Genomic DNA, 20,283 nt, shown 5'->3' on the forward strand with positions numbered 1-20,283 from the left:
AGAACCGGTGTTAGAACATGTGCAGGTGAGACACGGAGGTGTGTACCGGGGGATAGTGGGTGAGTGTGGAGGGGAAAGCTTTTTCAAGAAGAAAGAGAATCTCAGGGTACCAGGGTGCCCAGGCCCCACTCTGCCGCCCCCACCACCCAGACTGAGTTCCTGGAAGCTGCTATTGTATAAGGTGATTCCCAGCATCCTTCCTTCTTCTCCCTTCAGTCCTCCCCCATCTCCAGGTGGTCCCAGCTGGGACAGGGTCCCTCCCCTCTACCATCATCATTAACTCTGGATTAAGCTGGGCTTTCCAGGGGGAGATGATGCAGTTGCTGTCACACACCACCTCCGAGGCCTCAGGCAGCAGCAAAGGAGAGTGACAAGCAATTGCTGTGGGGTGGGGGTGGGCAACATGAACAGGACTCAAGGGAAGTCTTCCGCAGACCATTCTGGAAGTCCTGCCTCCTACCTCATTCCTCATTCAGAGGGCTGCTTAACAGATGCCCCCATTCCCAAGAGGCCAGAGCTGGGCCTCAGCTGCAGCAGAGGGACCAGGCCTGGAAGAGGGCTGGCAGCTGGATGTGCCCAGAAAGAAGGCACTAATTGGTTAATGGAGTTCCCTCCTCCCATCCCCCCACCGACAAGGAAGGTCTGAAATCAGCTGCATGAGAGATAAGAGCCAATTAAGGGGCCTGGCTCCCACCTGCTCCCACAGCGGCAGCGCCCCCCACTGTGCTGGTGCAGGTGTGAAGTCCTGTCCAGCCCCCTCCTGCTGACCCTGTTCTGGTGAGAGGGGACAGTGGTGTATGCAGATCGAGGCGGTGGCTGAGACTCTCAGGACCGGGAACGGCAAACGCGAAACCAATTTGGGAAGCGGCATCACCTGCCTGACTGGCCATGAGACCACCGGGCCTTTCTTTCCTGAGATGTGACATGGTTTATAAAATCGCCACCAGTTGACCTGCTGCCACGCTTCCATCCAGGCTTCCATCTCCCCCCACCCCTTGTCCCCAGTTGGATCTCACAGCCGGTTGTGGAGCTTGCTCCCTGTGCCCGGCCCTCCCTAATTTTCCTCCTGGTTAGACCCTGCCGTGGACCTGGAAAGTGAATTAATTCCTATTCTTTTCATGGGAAGACACCAGATCAATACATAGGGGAGGGAGTATAATTTGCCCAAGGAGGCCCAGCCCAGCCCCCAAATGAGCACTTTTCACTGGACTGCACTGCCCTAGAAGAGCACTGGGCTCCAGGAACACAACCCTTTCCTGTGTTTCCTGCTGGTGACTCCTCATGTGCCACACCTGCGTGAGGTTGCCCGAGTCTCACAGTATTTTGTCCCTAAAGTACTCTGTGGCATGGCGCTCTGCACTGTCAGCTCTGTTTCCCTTCTTGTACTGCAAAGCCCTTCAAGGAAAGGGACTGTGTGTCTGATCCCCTTAGACGGCCCAGGGCTAGGTATACAGCACATGTTTAATAATGAGACTGTAGGTAGGTGACTGACAGTGCAAACATGACCTGATGGGACTTGCACAGCCTATTTAAATTAATTAAAGTTGAATTTAAATTTGGTTCCTAAGCCACATTCCAAATCCCCAGTAGCCACAAATGACCACCTACTGGACAGTGCAGAAAATTAGGCATCCCCATTAAATTCTACTGGACAGTGTGCCGTTATCATTGGACTTTGACTGTCTCAGACTTTGAATCTCTGGTGGTACCCCCTATTTGCAGGATGGAGTTTTGTCCAGGGAACCCCAGCCACCTTTGGGCCTGTCTTTGAAGACCAGCCTGTAGGCCTGCTATTCCCAGAGGAATCCACAGAGGATCAGGTGACGCTGGCATGCCGTGCCCGAGCTAGTCCTCCAGCCACATATAGGTGAGGTCCCAGCCATGGATCCCGGGGTGGGGGGGGAGACCCAGGCAGCCATATGGGTTCTCCTCACATGAGACTGAGGTCCCGTCCCCGCTGTCACTTATCCCGGCTGCAGGTGGAAGATGAATGGCACTGATATGAACCTGGAACCCGGTTCGCGTCACCAGCTGATGGGAGGCAACCTGGTCATCATGAGCCCCACCAAGGCACAGGATGCCGGTGTCTACCAGTGCCTAGCTTCAAACCCAGTGGGCACTGTCGTCAGCAAGGAGGCTGTCCTCCGCTTCGGCTGTGAGATCCATGGGAGCCAAGAGGTTGGGTGTGGGTTGACAGGGCCAGGGAAAGGTGCCCAGGAAGGACAGGCGGCAGCCACAAATGGCGTGCTAGAAGCTGCTTCTTCCCCATGGAGAAGGGACTGGGGAGCCCCAGGCTTGAAGACGGTGCCTGAGCCCTGTTCTCCATCTCCAGTTCTGCAGGAATTCTCCAAGGAAGAGAGAGACCCTGTGAAAACCCACGAGGGCTGGGGGGTGATGCTACCCTGTAACCCACCTGCCCACTACCCGGGTAAGTGGGGATCCTGGACCACAACAAGACTTGAGGGGTGGTGCACTGGAGAGGACTTCCGGATACTGGGGAGAGGAAATACAGGACAGGAGGTGGTAAGTCCCAACTTTAAATGGTCCTGCTATTTCCTAGCTGGACTTGAGAGTGTGTCCTAGCATCCTGAGGACAGAGCTGAAGCTATCTCTTCCCCCTACGTGTCCCCTCAGCCCCTGTTTACTGCTGCAAGTCCTCCTGAGAAGGCAGAACAGACAGCATGTTAGGGTCCTGCCCAGATTGCCTGTGAGCCCAGCTCTCTCTAATCTCCTCAGTCTCCCTTCCTTTCTAGGTTTGTCCTATCGCTGGCTCCTCAATGAGTTCCCCAACTTCATCCCAACGGATGGGCGTCACTTTGTGTCCCAGACCACAGGAAACCTATACATCGCCCGGACCAATGCCTCAGACCTGGGCAACTACTCTTGTCTGGCCACCAGCCACATGGACTTCTCCACCAAGAGTGTCTTCAGCAAGTTTGCGCAGCTCAACCTGGCTGCTGAAGGTCAGGATCCTGGGGCTAGGGGTGGTGGTTAAAGAGTCAACGGGCTTTGGGTGCCCCCCCACCCCGACCCCAAGAAGAACAGCTCACAGGGAACGAGGCTCTGTTGCCAGAGACCTGGTGGAGCACTGGTTGGGCAGCTAGTCTTCCTGGAGCACCTTGCCCAGGCCCCCAGGAGAAAGGGACTGTTTAAAGACTCCAAACATTCGTGTTGGAATGAGGCTCTGTTGCCAGAGACCTGGTGGAGCACTGGCTGGGCAGCTAGTCTTCCTGGAGCACCTTGCCCAGGCCCCCAGGAGAAAGGGAGTGTTTGGAGATTTGTGGACTCTGGAAGGCACGGCCCCTAAACACAGAGCACCTCCCTGGAGTCCTTTGTGTGTGATTTACACATCTCTCTCCCCAGATCCCCGGCTCTTTGCTCCCAGCATCAAAGCCAGGTTCCCCCCAGAGACCTATGCACTGGTTGGGCAGCAGGTCACCCTGGAGTGCTTTGCCTTTGGGAAGTGAGTATCACGGGAGGGACAAGAGTGCACTGGGACTGGGCAGTTTCATTTTAAAGCCCCCCAGGAGCGGGAGGGATCCCACCACCAAATGAAACCAGTTCTTCCAGGAGGACATTGCGTTTGAGGGCATGAGTGAATCACATGGTCCTCCCAACAGTCAATGTAGTCCTAGGCAGCTTGAGGAGCACCTAGGGCTAGAGGCAGGAAGCACAGTGTGCAGACCTCATCCTGCTGGTTCAAAGCCCAGCTTCACCACTTGCTGGCTCGGAGACCTCTGGCTGGGCTCCCTGACCGGTAGCTGGTCATGGTAACAGTGCCTGCCCTGTAAGATTGTTACAGAGATTAGATGAGTTAATGGGTACCAGGCCCTGAGAATGATGCTTGGCATTTACCAAGTACTGCATGAATGTTGGTTCCATTGATCCTTTAAAAATTACAGCAGAGCCGGGCGTTAGTGGCGCACGCCTTTAATCCCAGCACTCGGGAGGCAGAGGCAGGCGGATCTCTGTGAGTTCGAGGCCAGCCTGGTCTACAGAGTGAGTTCCAGGACAGCCTCCAAAGCTACAGAGAAACCCTGTCTCGAAAAACCAAAAAAAAAAAAAAATTACAGCACAAAGCCTCCTTCTTGCTCTCCCAGGAGAGTTCATCAGAGCAGGGTCCCTTGGCCACTGCTGTGTGGGAACTTATTGGGTCTCCAGAAAACATGTGTAAGGAGCATTTGGCAGGGTAATGTGTTGACCTCCCCCCTAGAGTCAGTGGTTCCCTAGCCCATTTTATTATGCAAACTACTGATAACTGAAGTGCCTTGGGAACGTGGGGTGATATGAAAGGGGACCTGCAAAGACCCTGGTCATAGGCCACTGCTGACCGCTGTGGGGAGAGGGCAAGCAGGCTTCAGAGTTCAGGCCACGTGGAAAACCAGCTGCACTGCTCACAGCTGTGCTTGGGGCCTAGGATAGGAGAGACTTCTTGTCTCTTCCATGCATATGTTCCTACTCTCATTTGTGCCCTCTTTCCCTCTGTCCTCCCCGCAAACAAGAGTCCCCTTCACCTTGCCCAGTACTTCAGGAGGGCCTGTGAGTGTGAGCATAGGCTCTGTGGACACATGAGGAGCTTGCCCAACTCAGCTCACCCCCTCTGGCTCTTTCTCCCGTTAGCCCTGTTCCCAGGATCAAGTGGCGCAAAGTGGATGGCTCTTTGTCCCCTCAGTGGGCCACAGCAGAGCCCACCCTGCAGATCCCCAGCGTGAGCTTTGAAGATGAGGGCACCTATGAATGTGAGGCAGAGAATTCTAAGGGCCGTGACACCGTCCAGGGACGAATCATTGTGCAGGGTACGGAGCTGCGGACACCTCCCTTCTCCTTGAGGAAACAGCATGAAAATCCCCTTGCCAGGTCTACCAAGCATACTTGGAGAGGCCATCTCAGAGCTCAGCAGGGGCACACAAAAACCAAACATCTTTCAAGTGATTTAGTTGCTAAAGCGTCACTGGCACAACCATAGAGTGCCAGTTTTCTTCGGCCCCCACTTCTTTGTCTCTCCATCCCAGAATACCAACAGCGCCCTCTACTGTCGCTTACTGATACTGCAACCTTATGATTCCCTATTGAATGAGCCTAGGGCTCCTCCCAGTCAGTTCAGACTTTTTTCTCTCTTGCCCGCAGCTCAGCCCGAGTGGCTCAAGGTGATCTCAGACACAGAAGCGGACATTGGTTCCAACCTGCGTTGGGCTTGTGCAGCGGCAGGCAAACCTCGGCCCATGGTGCGCTGGCTGAGAAACGGGGAGCCTCTGGCCTCCCAGGTAGGAAACCAGGGCTCTCTCTGACACGGCCACCCTTTTCTTCTTGCCTGGTCTTCTTACCCTGCTGGGCAAACTAGGAGGTCTTGGGATGTTCTATTGCTTCCTCCCATGGCAGAGTCATACATATGGTCACAGGTGGGTCAGTGGTGCAGCATCACAGAGTTCTGGGATCCCACCAAATGGGCATGCAATCCTAAGTCTGGCCTCCAGGAGGCCCAAGATCCCAAGCAGCCCTGAAGTAGGCCTGCACTCATGAACCCTCCCATGGTGATATTGGCCTAGAGCTTCTGCACCCCCACCTCTTCCCGCCCCCTCCTGTCCTCCAACAGTCCTGACCTCCCGGCTTTTCTGCACAGAACCGGGTAGAGGTCTTCGCTGGGGACCTGCGATTCTCTAAGCTGAGCCTGGAGGACTCCGGCATGTACCAGTGTGTGGCAGAAAATAAGCATGGCACCATCTATGCCAGCGCCGAGCTGGCTGTGCAAGGTAAAGGGCCTAGGAGGCGGGGACCAAGGAAGCTGGTGAGTGTCTGGGGTTCTAAAGGACATTCTCAGCAGAGGGTGCCCTGGTGAGAGCTGGGACAAAGTCCCAGTCTGCTTCCCAGTACCAGGCTCTGATGTGAAGTTAGAGACATGGACAAACTGCCTGACCCAAAGCCCTTGCTGAAAGATACTCGGGCAGGCTGATCTGCATTCATCATCTCCTCTAGAGTTTAAACAGAAAAGCTGGTTTGAACAAGGGAAGAAAGTCACACTGGGGAGCCTGATCTCGAACCTATGACAAGAACCTTGAGCCGTTTTTTAAATGTATACAAATCCCAGAAATCAGCTAATGAGGAAGGTGTCTGTGAGCATGTACACCTATGTGGGCTTGTACACACATGTGCTGTGTGAGGGAGGCTAGAGAAGCAGCCAGACTCCAGGCCCTTTTTAGCTGGTATCGTGGAGCGGGAGGGATAATAGTCTGTCTGTGACCCTCAGTGAAAGTGCATGTGTGTCAGAGCCCGAACAGGGAAGATTGTGAGAAGAGAACCAGGAAGGGAGACAGAATGGGCTGCATCTGCCCAGAGTCACCTGCTATACTCTGACCATTCCCAGGGGAGGGCCTGGAACATGCAGGTTGCGGCTGGGTGGGTCAGAGCTTTTCATGTATACACCTGCACGCATGCACGCACAGGCACACACACACACACACACACACACAGTTTTCTTTGGGTTTTCAATGGTCCCTGAATAGCACCAGTTTCAAGACTCTAGAAGGAGAGTTCTCCGAGGATGTGACTAGACAAAGCATTTTCCCTGCAGTGAATAGTGGTCTTTATTTAACCTAGCTAGCTCCTTCAGCTCTGTGGCCTGGGGCAAGTCACCTGATTCTATGCTTCAGTTTCTTGATTTAAGAAATGCTTCATGCTGGGTGGTGGCGGCACATGCCTTTAATTGTAGCATTCATGTTTTTTTTTCTGCTGTAAGATAGACATGAAGATCCTTTATTAAGTTTAATAGGTTCAACAATGACTCACTATTTTTTTATTGTATTTGTATCACATACCCATAGAAGTCAGAAGAAACTGTTGCTTTTCCTGGAACTGGAGTTATAGATGGTTGTGAGCCACTATGTGGGCACTGGGAATTGAACTCAGGTCCTCTGTGAGAGCAATCTGCTGCACTCTTCACCACTTAGCCATCTCTCTAGCCCCACAACTCATTCTTTCTTTCATTCATTTATCCAACCAATACTTATTCAACATCTCCTGAGAAATGAACCAAAAAGATCACCTCTCTGCCTTAAAGTACTGTACAATCCAATAGAGGAAGAGGAATAAACAAACACAAAAGTCATTTCGTGTAACTCTAAAAATGTAGTATAAGAAAATCCAGCAGCGCAGTGGTACTGAGGTGAGCCAGTTAGATGGGATGCTCAGGGAAGACTCTCTGAGGAAGTCACACTTGGATGTGACCTGAAGGAGCCAGCCTTGTAAAGATCTGAGGAACCACCAGGTAATATGCAAGCACGAAGATTCTGAAGCTAGAAAGGCTTGGTGATTTCACAGGGTTAAAAAGGAAAGCAAAGGGTGGGTGGTGGGGGATTGGAAAGATGCCTCACCGGACACTGGCTGCTCTTGCAGAAGACCCTGGCTCCATTCCTGGTACCCACATGGTGGCTCACAACCATCAGATTCATGTTCCGGAGAATCTGATACCCTCTTCTGGCCTCCTCAGGCGCTGCATGAAGGTGTTGCACAGACACCCATGCAGCCCAACAGCCATACACAATAAAAATAAATAAATAAATCTTTAAAGGGAAAAAAACTGAAAGCAAGAGAGATGGGTGGAGCATTGTGAGGGAGGGAGGGGAGCGAGATATGGTGTGTTGGGGCAGGGGTGGGCTCGAGTTCTAGAGACGATGCTGCCGTTTGGGAGGCTGGGCCTCCAGCGGTGCTTACAGTGCTTAGCCCATGGCCAGATGACATCTTCATGGGGGAGGGGAGCTGTGGGTATCACAGGGTGAGTGTGTCAGTAACTCCTCTCCTTCCTGCAGCCCTGGCCCCCGACTTCAGGCAGAACCCTGTGAGAAGGCTGATCCCCGCAGCCCGCGGGGGAGAGATCAGCATCCCCTGCCAGCCTCGTGCAGCCCCGAAGGCTACAATACTTTGGAGCAAGGGAACTGAGATCTTGGGGAACAGTACCAGGTAGCGTCTGTGTGCCACAACCAAGACGGCCAGTCCCCTTTCCATGGCCACAGTGAATCTATCCCTTTTGTGTCCTTGCTGCAGAGTGACAGTGACTTCAGATGGCACCTTGATCATCAGAAACATCAGTCGATCAGATGAAGGAAAATACACCTGCTTTGCTGAGAATTTCATGGGCAAAGCTAACAGTACCGGGATCCTGTCTGTGCGCGGTAAGGACTGTGGTCTGTTCAGACCTGTGGTCAGCTGCCAGGGTGCTGTTCTGCCAGCTGTCTGCTACTGGCCCTCATATACTTCTGCTTCCAAGGCCACCTCAGAACTCACTTTCTCAGCCCTGGCCAGCCTCCAGAATCTGGCTGTTCATGCATTTTCTTCTTGGGGTACAGGACAGAGTCTCTCCCCTGCCTAGGACTTTTCCATCTTTACATCAAAGAGCCTTGTTTTTGTTGTTATTTTGCTTTGTAGATGCAACCAAGATCACTCTAGCTCCTTCAAGTGCTGACATCAACGTGGGTGACAACCTGACGCTACAGTGCCACGCCTCCCACGACCCCACTATGGATCTCACCTTCACCTGGACCCTGGATGATTTTCCCATCGACTTCGATAAGCCTGGAGGTCATTACCGGAGAGCCAGTGTGGTAAGGCCGGAGGTTTTGTAACTCCCCCTTCTTCCAGATAAGTCAGGGGACCTGAGATATCCTCAGCCATCACCATCTTCAAGCCCTCCAAAGTTCTCCCTAACCCCTGAGGCAGTGTCCAGCAAGCCCATCCTAGGACTGACAGCTACCTTTTCTGTTCTTCTAGGTTAGAATCAAGCGTTAGCATTCTAAGTGCCAAAGGAGGGTCTCTCTGCTGCTGTCTCTCTTCCCCAATACAAATGCCATCATTAACTTGTCCCGTGCAGACTGTCTTACATGTCATACTTTGTTGTTCAATGATACCAAGTAGTGATTTTTCCCCATTGAACAGACAGGAACACAGAGAGCATAGATGCCATGCAGCCAGAGAATCCAGGTTCTGTTTATACTAGTCAGGGCCTCCTCCTGACTCATTACACCTTGCTGTTCCCTGTGCACAGAAGGAAACTATTGGGGACCTGACTATCCTGAATGCCCAGCTACGCCATGGAGGGAAGTACATGTGCATGGCCCAGACAGTGGTGGATGGTGCATCCAAGGAGGCCACAGTCCTGGTCCGAGGTGATGGGAGTCGGCTACCCCAGCTCCTTGAGAGGCTGCTTGACTCTCCCCACCTCCCTTCCCTCCCTGAAAGCAGAAAGAAGTCACAGAGATGGACACCTCTATTTCGTTCCTCTGTGGTTCTTCCTGGGTCCTAAATGAGTAGAATGTTTCTTCTGAAGCAGTACTCAAGAAAGAAAATGTCCCCTAAATGCCCCAAGACTGCTGAGCCCAACAGTTCCAAATTCGGTCCTGGGAAATCTACACATCCCCTTATGGACAGCCTCTGTGAGCCCGCAAGTCTGAGACACATCACTCCCCGCCATGCTCCTCTGTCCCTGCCCTCTGGCTTCCCACCCAATCTTTCCCGCCCTCTGATGCCCCATCTAGATATTGAGCCCCTCAAGCTGGGTCTGAAGAAAACCGGCTCAAATTGGGAGCTGTCTACTTCTGACCCAGTGTACTCTGCTTCTTGGTACAGGTCCCCCAGGCCCCCCGGGAGGTGTGGTTGTGAGAGACATTGGAGACACCACTGTCCAGGTTAGCTGGAGTCGTGGCTTTGACAATCACAGCCCCATCGCCAAGTACACACTGCAAGCTCGCACTCCACCTGCCGGGAAGTGGAAGCAGGTTCGGACCAGTAAGTGTGAGGCCTCACCTGGATCAGTACTGATAAATCCCCCACTGTGTGCACAGCAAGAGGCAGGGATCAGAGGGTCAAGGACTGAGCACAGGGCTTCAAGGAGAATTAAGTTTTGTTCTCTATCTCCAGGGAGCACCTAGGCAGGCAGGGAAGCAGTTGTAGCCAGCAGGAAGGTAAGGAGAGGACTGGAGGAGGCACTTGGCCTGTGCGTTTGAAGCCTTGCTGCTGGAGATTGCCAGCATGCTGGCCATGTGTGGAGTGAGGGGTACACAGCATTGGCAAAGGCCTTGAGGCTCAGCAGCTTTTCAGTCAAGAGTAACTGAAGGCTTAACGTTTGGCAGTACCACGATGAGGGCAGAATACGAAGGCCACACAAGCCTTGAATCTGCCCTCATCCTGGCAATAAACAGGCGCTAGTCACTGACCCCTGGGGCCTTGCAGATCCTGTGAACATTGAGGGCAATGCCGAGACTGCCCAGGTGCTGGGTCTCATGCCTTGGATGGACTATGAGTTTCGGGTTTCAGCCAGCAACATCTTGGGCACTGGGGAGCCCAGCGGGCCATCCAGCCGAATCCGGACCAAGGAAGCGGGTGAGTGTCTGGGGTTCTAAAGGACAGTCTTAGCAGAGGGTGCCCTAGTGAGAGCTGGGTCAAAGTCCCAGCCTGCTTCCCAGTCCCAGGCTCTGATGTGAAGTTAGAGGCATGGACAAACTGCCTGGCCCAAAGCCCTTCCTTGCTGAAAGACACTCGGGCAGGCTGATCTGTAGTCATTGTCTTAGCTAGAGATTAAACAGAAAAGCTGGCTTGAACAAGCCTGATTTCTAGCCAAGGACAAGAACCTGGAGCCCGTTTTTTGTTTGTGTGTGTGTGTGTTTGTTTGTTTGTTTTGTTTTGAGTTTTTTGGGGGGGTGTTTCGAGACAGGATTTCTCTGTATTGCTTTGGAGGTTGTCCTGGAACTCACTGTGTGGACCAGGCTGGGCTTGAACTCACAGAGATCCACCTGCCTCTGCCTCCTGAGTGCTGGGATTAAAGGTGTGCGTCACCAATGCCCAGTACCTACAAACTACAGAAATCAGCTAATGAGGAAGGTGTCTGTGAGCATGTACACTTATGTGGGCTTGTACACACATGTGCTGTGTGAGGGAGGCTAGAGAAGCAGCCAGACTCCAGGCCCTTTTTAGCTGGTATCGTGGAGCGGGAGGGATAATAGTCTGTCTGTGACCCTCAGTGAAAGTGCATGTGTGTCAGAGCCCGAACAGGGAAGATTGTGAGAAGAGAACCAGGAAGGGAGACAGAATGGGCTGCATCTGCCCAGAGTCACCTGCTATACTCTGACCATTCCCAGGGGAGGGCCTGGGATCATGTGACAGCGTCATGGTCAGGGCCCTGTCTCCCTCCTTCCATCTGCCCAGACCTGTGCTTGTGTATGGTAGAAGGTCCACCTCCATGCACCCCTTAAACATGCTCCCCTACCTGCTCCAGGCTGGCTCCCCAGGCTCCAGAATCGCTCAACATTTCTATCTGGCATCTGTCTAGAGTAGGAAATTCCAGAGGGCATGCTTTCTGACTGAACTTCTTGGGGATATGGGGTGAGAGGGGTCCCTTTGATTCTAGCATCTCAAGAACTGATGAGCACAGACAAGCACACTGCAAAGAGACAGCGGTGATCTTTAAAATCGTAAGATCACAGTCTAGCTGAGTTGTGCATTAGTGTGTGAACTTGGACAAGTTGCTTGACTGCTCTGGACCTCAGGCTTTCTGTCTTGGAAATGTGCTCCACAGAGGATTGAATGCAAAGCTACAGAATCACAGTGTGAAAGCCTCTGAGCACTGGGTGCTCTGCAGAGATGCTCAGGACCCTCTTTGAATTGACGGAAGCCGTCCTTGGGCTTATCAGTCTTGTATAATACTAAAGACAGGGAGATTAAATCTTCTGCTAAAAAAGAAAGGAAGGAAAGAAGAAAGGAAGAAATGAGGGGGAAAGAAAGAGAGGGAAGGGAGAGGAAGAGAAGGGAGGGAGAGACGAAGGGAGGGAGGGAGGGAGGGAGAGAGGGAGGGAGGGAAGAAATAAGAGAAAGAGCGAGGAAAGGAAAGATAATAGCAATAAAATACCGTGGAATTTCCCCTAACAGAATTGGCTGGGTTTGCTGTTTGCATTAGCTGTTCTTTATCCCCACCAACTGAAGCAAGCTGGAGTAGGTCTCTGGTTTAGCTAAGCCAGCAGGGATGAGGGCAACATGCAAGGGTAGCCACTACATGGTGATTGGTCTCTCATTTAAACTCTTCTCATCCCAACATTAACAGACACATTGCCATCATCATATGGAGAGGAGAACCAGGGCCCAGAAAGGTTAAGTAGCTTGCCCAAGGTAGCAGAGCAAAAATGGGAATTGTTCTTAGACTGGCATGATGAGCCCATGCCTAGAAAGGCTATGGGAAGATAAATCAGGATGTCCTATTTAAGATGCTCTCTAGACACAGGCTGAGGATTCCCCCCTAACTGCCCACCCACATGACACATCTGTGTTCCTTGGCCCTGACAGTCCCCTCGGTGGCACCATCAGGACTCAGCGGAGGGGGCGGAGCCCCTGGAGAGCTCACCATCAAATGGACTGTAAGTGGGCAGGGACACAGAAGCAGGCAGGTGTCTTAGCCTCTCAGGAGTCACGCCCCTTTCCCTCCCTTCCCAGTTTATCTCCAGACACAGTGGCAGCAATCCGAAAGGACCACTGAAGTCTCACTTGGAAGCTGGCAGCTTTCCTCCCTCCCTTCTCCCCATGCACCTGTAGCCTCTCACTAAACCCTTGAGAGGGTACAAGCATCCCGGGGCCACTCCTCTGGGTGAAGACTGGGTGGAGCCAGATGGATGGGCAGGGACATGGACCCATGAGCCCTGGCCCATACCATGCTCTTGCCCCCAGCCCATGTCACGGGAGTACCAGAATGGAGATGGCTTCGGCTACCTGCTGTCCTTCCGCAGGCAAGGCAGCTCCAGTTGGCAGACTGCCCGGGTGCCCGGTGCTGATGCCCAATACTTCATCTACAGCAACGACAGCATCCATCCCTACACACCCTTTGAGGTCAAGATCCGAAGCTACAATCGTCGGGGGGATGGGCCAGAGAGCCTCACCGCACTAGTGCACTCAGCAGAGGAAGGTGGGCTGTTGGGCCTGGTGCCTGGCTCACCCTGACTGCCTGGCCCAGGGAAGGAGAAGGGATGCCCTACGGGAGGAGAAACAAGCCTAGGGTACGCCTGGAGTCCCCTGGGCTTCATCCTGAGCATTGGGCTTCATCTCGGGCCCTGGGATCCCCCAAATCCTAAGCAGATACCAGTCTTAGTCAGGGCCACTCTGTGAGGCACAGAGGTGTCTCAGGAATGTATGCCCATTCTTTATTGGTCCCCAGAGCCCAGGGTGGCCCCTGCCAAGGTCTGGGCCAAAGGGTCCTCATCGTCAGAGCTGAATGTGAGCTGGGAGCCTGTGCAACAAGACATGAATGGCATTCTCCTGGGATATGAGGTAAGCGCCGGCTGGAGCTGCCAAGAGGCAAGGCTGGGCTCCCCAGAGTAGGTGGGAGCATCTGCCGACTTACTCGTCATTCCTCCCGGCATCACTAATTCCTCACCAAGACCAGTTCTCCCCTGGCTACACACTTCCTCTTTCACCCCATATACTGACACCTGCCTTGGACTAGACACCGCTGAGTACCCACAGATGCGGGAGCTCATAGCCACGTGACCCTGACCTAGAGTGAAGGTTATCAAACTAGAGTCTACCACAGGACCAGCCCGGGTGGGAAAGGGGCATGCAGGCTGGGTAGCCAAAAGCTTCGCCATACACTTTAGCATACCCTGCCCCTTTTAGATTCGCTACTGGAAAGCCGGAGACAATGAGGCAGCCGCAGACCGAGTGAGGACTGCAGGGCTAGACACCAGTGCCCGAGTCACTGGCTTGTACCCCAACACAAAGTACCACGTAACCGTGAGGGCCTACAACCGGGCTGGCACTGGACCAGCCAGCCCTTCAGCCGATGCCGTGACCATGAAGCCCCGTGAGTGTCTGCCAGGGTTAAGGAAAGGCATGTGCCACGGGGCAGGGACTTGTAGGGCCTCTGTTTATTCAGTAAAGCACTTATTCCTGCCACACGGTCGGCACCAGGCCGAAGCAGGTCAGAGGACCTTTACTGAGACATGGCAGTTGAGTCATGGCTTCTGAGGCATCTTTCCCTTCTGCAACTTCTGGGTTGTCATGGTGACAGACGGTTCTGAGAACCCCTTCTATATGGGTAGGCCTCAGACAGGGGCTGGCCAGTGGTGAGAGTTGGGGCCGTGGAATCACACGGCAGTGTCTCCCGTCCTCCCTCCCCTGGCAGCACCACGGAGACCTCCTGGCAACATCTCCTGGACTTTCTCAAGCTCCAGTCTCAACCTTAAGTGGGACCCCGTGGTACCTCTCCTAAACGAATCCACAGTCACCGGCTACAAGGTGAGAACGGGGCCCACGGGATGGCCACCAGGAGGAAGTGCTCCCACCTCTGCAGTGGCCACAGAGAGCTGCAGTTCCAAGCAAGAAGACCTGAGAAACAGGAATGTGGCATTTGGGGCTAGGAGAGACATGAAGCACAGGTGCTCTGGGTAGAGACGATCAAAACAGGCACATGGTGCAGCTGCAGACAGGGCAGGGCAGTGGCGGGCAGGGAGTCTGACAAGAGAGTTTAGCTGCTCGCACTCTTGCCTCCCGCCAATGAGAAGCCTGGCCAATGGGAAGCTGAAGGATGCAAAAAGACAAACCCTCAAGGGCCCAGGAAGCTGTACCTGGAAACTTCTATCCTACAGATGCTGTATCAGAATGACTTACACCCAACTCCTACACTCCACTTCACCAGCAAGAACTGGATAGAAATCCCAGTACCTGAAGACATTGGCCACGCCCTGGTACAGATTCGAACCACAGGGCCGGGAGGGGATGGGATCCCAGCAGAAGTCCACATCGTGAGGAATGGAGGTACTGCCCCTCTCCTCCCCATCTCTGCCCCTCAACCATATCGGTCCCCCAGATACTGGTGAAAGGATTGTCCCCAGGAGCCAACTCTAACCTAGATCCCCACAAGGAGAAAGAAAGAGGCAGGCAAGAATGACTAGTGGCCATGTCATTGTCCCTTCCCTACCCTAGAGCCACCCCAAGGCACGGAAGGGAGTGTACCTCTTTTACGGAAAGCTGGAGACCAAGAGCAAGGGCCTTAGCCAGTGCTGCACGAGTAAGGCCAAGACCACCACTGGTGTTCAGTTCTTTGCCTCTTTGTGCCTCTCAAGAGCTCTCCGTCCTACTATGGGGGGGGGGGAAGGCTCCAGCCCCACAATTTTCACTGCTGGTTTCAGGAACAAGCATGATGGTGGAGAATGCAGCAGTCCGCCCCACCCATCCTGGCCCCATGTTCTCCTGTGTGGTGATACTGATGCTCATTGGCTGCCAGAAGCTCTGATCTTATCACTGCCTGCCACACCCAAGCTGGCCACCCACCCTAACGGACACAGCCGCTGGCCACAACCCTCCTCCAACACCGCGGTGGTCCAACACTGTGCCTGAGAGTGGTTGGCTTAGGCGCCCCCAAAAGTACCCTTTATGTAGGAGGTAGGGCATTTCTATTCTGCCACAAGATAGAAACCATGCAAGGGATTTTTCTTTGAATCCAGGGGCACTGGGCAGTGACTTCCGTGATAACACTAGGCCCAGTGCCTGGACCACTTGGGGTCCTGGACAGAAGGAACAGGCCTTTGGACAGAAGGCATTTAATATGCATCTTCAGATCAAGCAGATCTGGGGCCATGCATGGGCACTGCCATCTGAGATCAGAGTTCCAGGCCTAGCAGGAACACAGTCAACAGTGGGCTGAAATCCTGGGATATCATTTTCCTCTCTATGAAGCAGAGGGGCCTCTTCTAGTCCTCGCTGGAGAAACAGTGCAGCTGGTCCTGACATGGTCTTCCATGGCTCCCTGGCAGTCCTTCCCGCTTGGTAGCCAAGGGCCCCAGGCTACTGGGGAGAGGAGCTCAAAGGGGTTGAGAGGCTACAGCACCTGATGGAAAGGGTACCTGCCTGGGCCCAAGGCCTATGCACCATGCAGGCAGCACTGCCCTCTCAGCCAGCACTGCCAACCCAACCCACAGAGTGACAGAGCCACTCCAGGTTGCTAGGTGACTAAAGGGCTTGTCTCGAGGAGTTGCCTTGCCCCATCGAGATGCCTCCTTCTCAGCCCCTCCAGGGTGTGGGCAGGACATGTCCAGCTGAACGCCACTCTCTTCCCTTCGGCTCTGCGGCAGATCTATGCCTGCCTCCACCTCCCGTTTAATTGCAGGCCCTGGAAACAAACCCTCGACACAGCATCCATTCTTTGTCCTGGGATGAAAAGGCCTCTGAGAAGGGCCAGCATCATTGTGGCCCTGCCTGCTTCCAGGAGTACCCTCCTCCACCTGGCCACAGCTGCTCCCCAAACTGCCTCGACTACTCTGATTCCCCGAAGAAAATGGGGCTAATAAAGGGGGCAGCCTACCTTGAGCTCGGGGTACATAACCAGTGACAGACCAGACTACCAGAACTGAGGAGGCCTTATAGCTTGGCTGACCCATATCCTGCACTTGACAGATGAGGAAATGGTGGCCCAGAGAGGGTTAGGGACTTCCTCGGGTCACATGGCCCGTAAGTGGCAAGGGTTGGCCAAGCACCAGAGGCTCCCGCCTGCCTGTGGGAGGTGTGGAGAAAGGAGGTGTGGTGCTGAGCAGCCACAGCCTGCTCACTAAGGTTGCCGACGCCTCTGAAGGATGAGTCCTCTGCTCCGAGAAGTTCCGGCTGGTGAGAAGATCAGCATGGAAGCCCAGTCCAGGTAGATTCCGGGAGTCATCGGCCATCTGAGACAAGCCTCTGCTGGGAACTCAGCAAGCGGCACTGGCTCGAAGCCTCTCAGGTCCTATCTGTGCTCTAAGAGGCCAAAGCAAGGACAGAGTTCCCGAAACCAGGAAACCCCAGTGTCCACACCCTCGGCCCACAGGAGCAGCAGAGCAAGAGCCTCAGGAGGCACTAGCCCTGCAGCTCCATGGCCTGTTTCTGTAGTTTACAGTTAGAGCTCTATTTTGTTATGGTTTTTTAAACTTTAAGCCCTGCTCTGTTTTCCTGGGCAGGTTTAGGTTAGTAATTACCCACTACAATTTTTTAAAGATGTACACTTGCACTCCTTCTCCCTGCTTTCCTGGAGCTGATCCAATCCCCTCCCCTGCTCCCAGCACCTTACATACAAGGGTGCTAGGAGCTCAGCCATGTGATCATTCTCCCTCACCAGGACCTCACAGTTAGTCTAATCCTAATCCCAGCTAATCCTAGAAAGGGACAATGGAAAGAAACCTCCCAACATTTACCTATTTCTCACTGCCTTGGGCTCCAGGAGGGACGCTAGACACGTGACTATCTTAGGTGAGCTGGTTTGACACTGGGAGATGGGAGGCTGCAGCCCCTAACCTTTTTTTCTGTCAAGGTCTGTGAAAAGCAGGCAAGCTGCTGGGAGACCCAGGAGAGGAAAACCTTAGTCCTGTGCAGGTAGAATTTGTCTGGGGGGCTTGAAGCTTGGGGCTTCAGGTGGAGTGTTAGCTACAGTGTAACAAAACCACAGGTGACTCACCAACATGGGCCCTAACTGGCTTGGAAAAGAGGGCTAGATTAAACGGCTTCTTAGAGACCCTTCCGGGCCAAGGGCCCTCCTGAGTTTTACAGGCTGGGGAAGCCGGTGGACTTGCTCCTGCTACTGTCATGACTTGTTAGAGATAGCATCCATTCACACTAAACCACAAGAGGTAAAAGGAACAGCCACAAACAAATACTCTGCTTGGGTTTAGCAGGCAAGAAATGTCTCTAAGGGCTAGGGAGAGAGCTGCCTGCTACCTCTTGAGAGGCTGGGAAATGCTCTCTCTTCTGTCTACACAAGGACTCAACCCACCACTGAACTATCTCCTTGTCATCTGATGGTGCGGATGAGAGTGGTTTTGCCGTCTCGGGTAGCAGGTGACCCCAACAGTAGTGGGGGGGGCAGTGAGGTTATGGGGCAGGAATGAGAGGTTTGACAAAGAACAGGACAGGATGAAGCCAAGGTCAGAAAAGTCTTAAGGAATGAAGAAGTTTTATTTATTTATTTGTTTGTTTTTTGGAGACAGGGTTTCTCTGTGGCTTTGGAGGTTGTCCTGGAACTAGCTCTTGTAGACCAGGCTGGTCTCGAACTCAACAGAGATCCGCCTGCCTCTGCCTCCTGAGTGCTGGGATTAAAGATGTGCGCCACCACCACCCGGCAGGTTCTTCTTTTGAGTAAGCTTTGAAGAAACTTTGAGTGTTCTTGCAGGATCTTGGATGGGTTAAGTCCTGACTTGAGGGGTAGGAGGTGCTGAGTCCTTCTGGAGCTCAGCTCTTAAGAATCAAAATGCCTAACACAGGAAAGCCTTAGAGGTGCCATGGTCCCTACAGCTTAAAAAAGCCATCCAAGGGAATGGTCCATCACAGAGCAGTCCTTACACACTAGTGCCTTCCCCAGGGGGCACTGCTTCTCTGCAGTCCCCAAAAGCCATTCTCACCTGTGCCCTGGCCAAGAGCTCAGTGTGGCTAGTGAGGCTTTCCTCCCTTCATGCCTTTCCCAGCAACCAAGGCACCTTTTCTTTTCCTAGTGTCAAATAGCCAATACGGCTCCTGCATGCCAGGGGACAGCAGTGTCCTCATACCTATTACTAGTTCAAGTGTGGTGCTCTGTCTTGCTAGCTGAGACCAAACTTGGTGAGGGGATCTCCAGGTGGAATTAAGAGGGACCCTAAAGGACTTCAAGCTCACTGGAAACAGTGCTGGGAGCTGGGGATGGGGTTGTGCCTCTTGAACCTGGTCATAGGCTTTGAGGAAAACAGGGCATTGAAGAAAAACTGGAGGAACAAAATGGGTCAGACAGCTTTGTCCAGAGTCCAGGTAGCCTCAGAGGCCCACAGCCCATAGTTTCTTTAGAGATGAGACTCAACCTGCCTTGGCACCAGATACCTCCAATTTAGCCCCCATTTCAGAGCCTGTACAGCTCTGATCTCAGGGCTTAATTGGACCATTGATGACAGTCCCTGTTCAAATGCAGCCCCGCCACCCCAGCCCACTGTTCACTCTTGTAATAGTTATTTATTCACTCTGAGAGCAAACAGTTCTTAATAAAGATGTTTTTTTCAACCTGCCCAAGCAACTGGTTGCAGCTGCGGTCCGTATCACCTCACTAAGGGGTCCGTGCCACCCTTCGCATGGCCAACTCTGAGGAAGCTGCACACCGTACAGACTGCTTCCCCGAAAACACAGGCCAGGCAACTTGTAGGCAGCAGCAGAGCACAATTTGCCTTCAGCTAACCTGAGCAGGCTTTATCTAATGCCGGTCAACATACTGGGGGACAGAGCCACTTCTAGGTCCCCTGATCTCAAACCATTTCAAGTGCTGACTCTCTTGTCCTGAAGGAAGGTCCCCTCTATGAAGGGATTAATGACCCCACCTGGTAAGGGGATGACTGTTGTCTCTGTTGTTCAATCAGGATGGCCCAAAGAGGGGAACTCCTAGTTTTAAGGCTCGACACTCACATGATGAACATATCACACTTCATTACAGGTGAGCACACACAGGGATACACTAGGCAGTGCTGGTTTGATTTCCAGTATCGAATGAGTAGGACACCATGCTATGATGCTGCGTCCCAGTTTTTTGAGGAAGGAAAGGAAACTGAATGAAAACCCCTCCACGCAATACTTAGCTTCTGACCAGGGCCTTTCCAGCATGACATGCGGTCCACACAGACTTTAGTCTTTTGTCAGCCTCTCCACCTTCCCAGGGCAGTGATAGGCACAGAAGTAGGGAAATGAATTGGTGAGGGGGGTGGGGGGATTAGTTACTGCTGAAGTCAGAGCCATTCAGAATCTTGCTAAATTGCTCAGGCTGACCATGAATTCCCTGTGTAGCCTAGACTAGCTTTGAACTTGGAATTCATCTGCCTCAGTCTCCCGAATAGCTAGGATTACAGGAATATGCCACCATGTCCAGTTAGAACTGAGTTATTACTTTTATAAAGCCCATCTGAAAGTCTTTTGTTCTCTTCTCTGCTCATTTGCTTCAAAATCTGAGTCAAAATTCAAAAACCCAAGGCACACAGAGGCTATGAACCAAGAACCACTCACCTCGTGCTTGACTACTGACCTGCAACAAAATGCTGGAAAAGTTTGGTCCTAAGTGGTTTCCATCTACAAAACGTGAAGCAGGACCCTTCAGCAGACCCTTCTTACATACAACAGAATCTTTCACGGTCCTCTTTAGAGTGAGCTATCCTTGAGTGTTCCAGCAAACAGACTGAATGACATTCCCCAAACCCAGCACTTCATTTCACAAAACTGCTCACCTCAGAGGATTTCCCTGGGCCCTCATAAACACCCGTGTCAAAGTCAAGACTAGCTTTGTCATATGGT

At 53.0% G+C, this 20,283-nt stretch overlaps 1 protein-coding gene across 3 annotated transcripts in view; it reads left to right on the top strand.

Moving 5' to 3' along the window:
- Cntn2 (contactin 2) overlaps positions 1–19,015 on the top strand; it is a 30,256-nt gene extending 11,241 nt beyond the window's left edge. For 2 of the 3 annotated variants that reach the window (XM_040738828.1, XM_040738830.1), the window contains 21 exons: positions 1,723–1,867; positions 1,980–2,155; positions 2,333–2,428; positions 2,754–2,963; positions 3,364–3,463; positions 4,621–4,796; positions 5,128–5,264; positions 5,621–5,750; positions 7,803–7,953; positions 8,038–8,165; positions 8,419–8,594; positions 9,035–9,155; positions 9,616–9,774; positions 10,219–10,368; positions 12,322–12,392; positions 12,700–12,934; positions 13,184–13,296; positions 13,642–13,828; positions 14,150–14,262; positions 14,613–14,781; positions 15,156–19,015. In XM_040738828.1, coding sequence (XP_040594762.1) covers positions 1,723–1,867; positions 1,980–2,155; positions 2,333–2,428; positions 2,754–2,963; positions 3,364–3,463; positions 4,621–4,796; positions 5,128–5,264; positions 5,621–5,750; positions 7,803–7,953; positions 8,038–8,165; positions 8,419–8,594; positions 9,035–9,155; positions 9,616–9,774; positions 10,219–10,368; positions 12,322–12,392; positions 12,700–12,934; positions 13,184–13,296; positions 13,642–13,828; positions 14,150–14,262; positions 14,613–14,781; positions 15,156–15,259 — 3,047 coding nt within the window. In that variant the 3' untranslated portion in view covers positions 15,260–19,015. The other variant, XM_040738829.1, reaches the window with a different exon arrangement.
- Positions 19,016–20,283: the final 1,268 nt, after the last annotated feature.

This window comes from Mesocricetus auratus, unplaced genomic scaffold (assembly GCF_017639785.1).
Source record: "Mesocricetus auratus isolate SY011 unplaced genomic scaffold, BCM_Maur_2.0 Super-Scaffold_100676, whole genome shotgun sequence".
Lineage (NCBI taxonomy): Eukaryota > Metazoa > Chordata > Mammalia > Rodentia > Cricetidae > Mesocricetus > Mesocricetus auratus.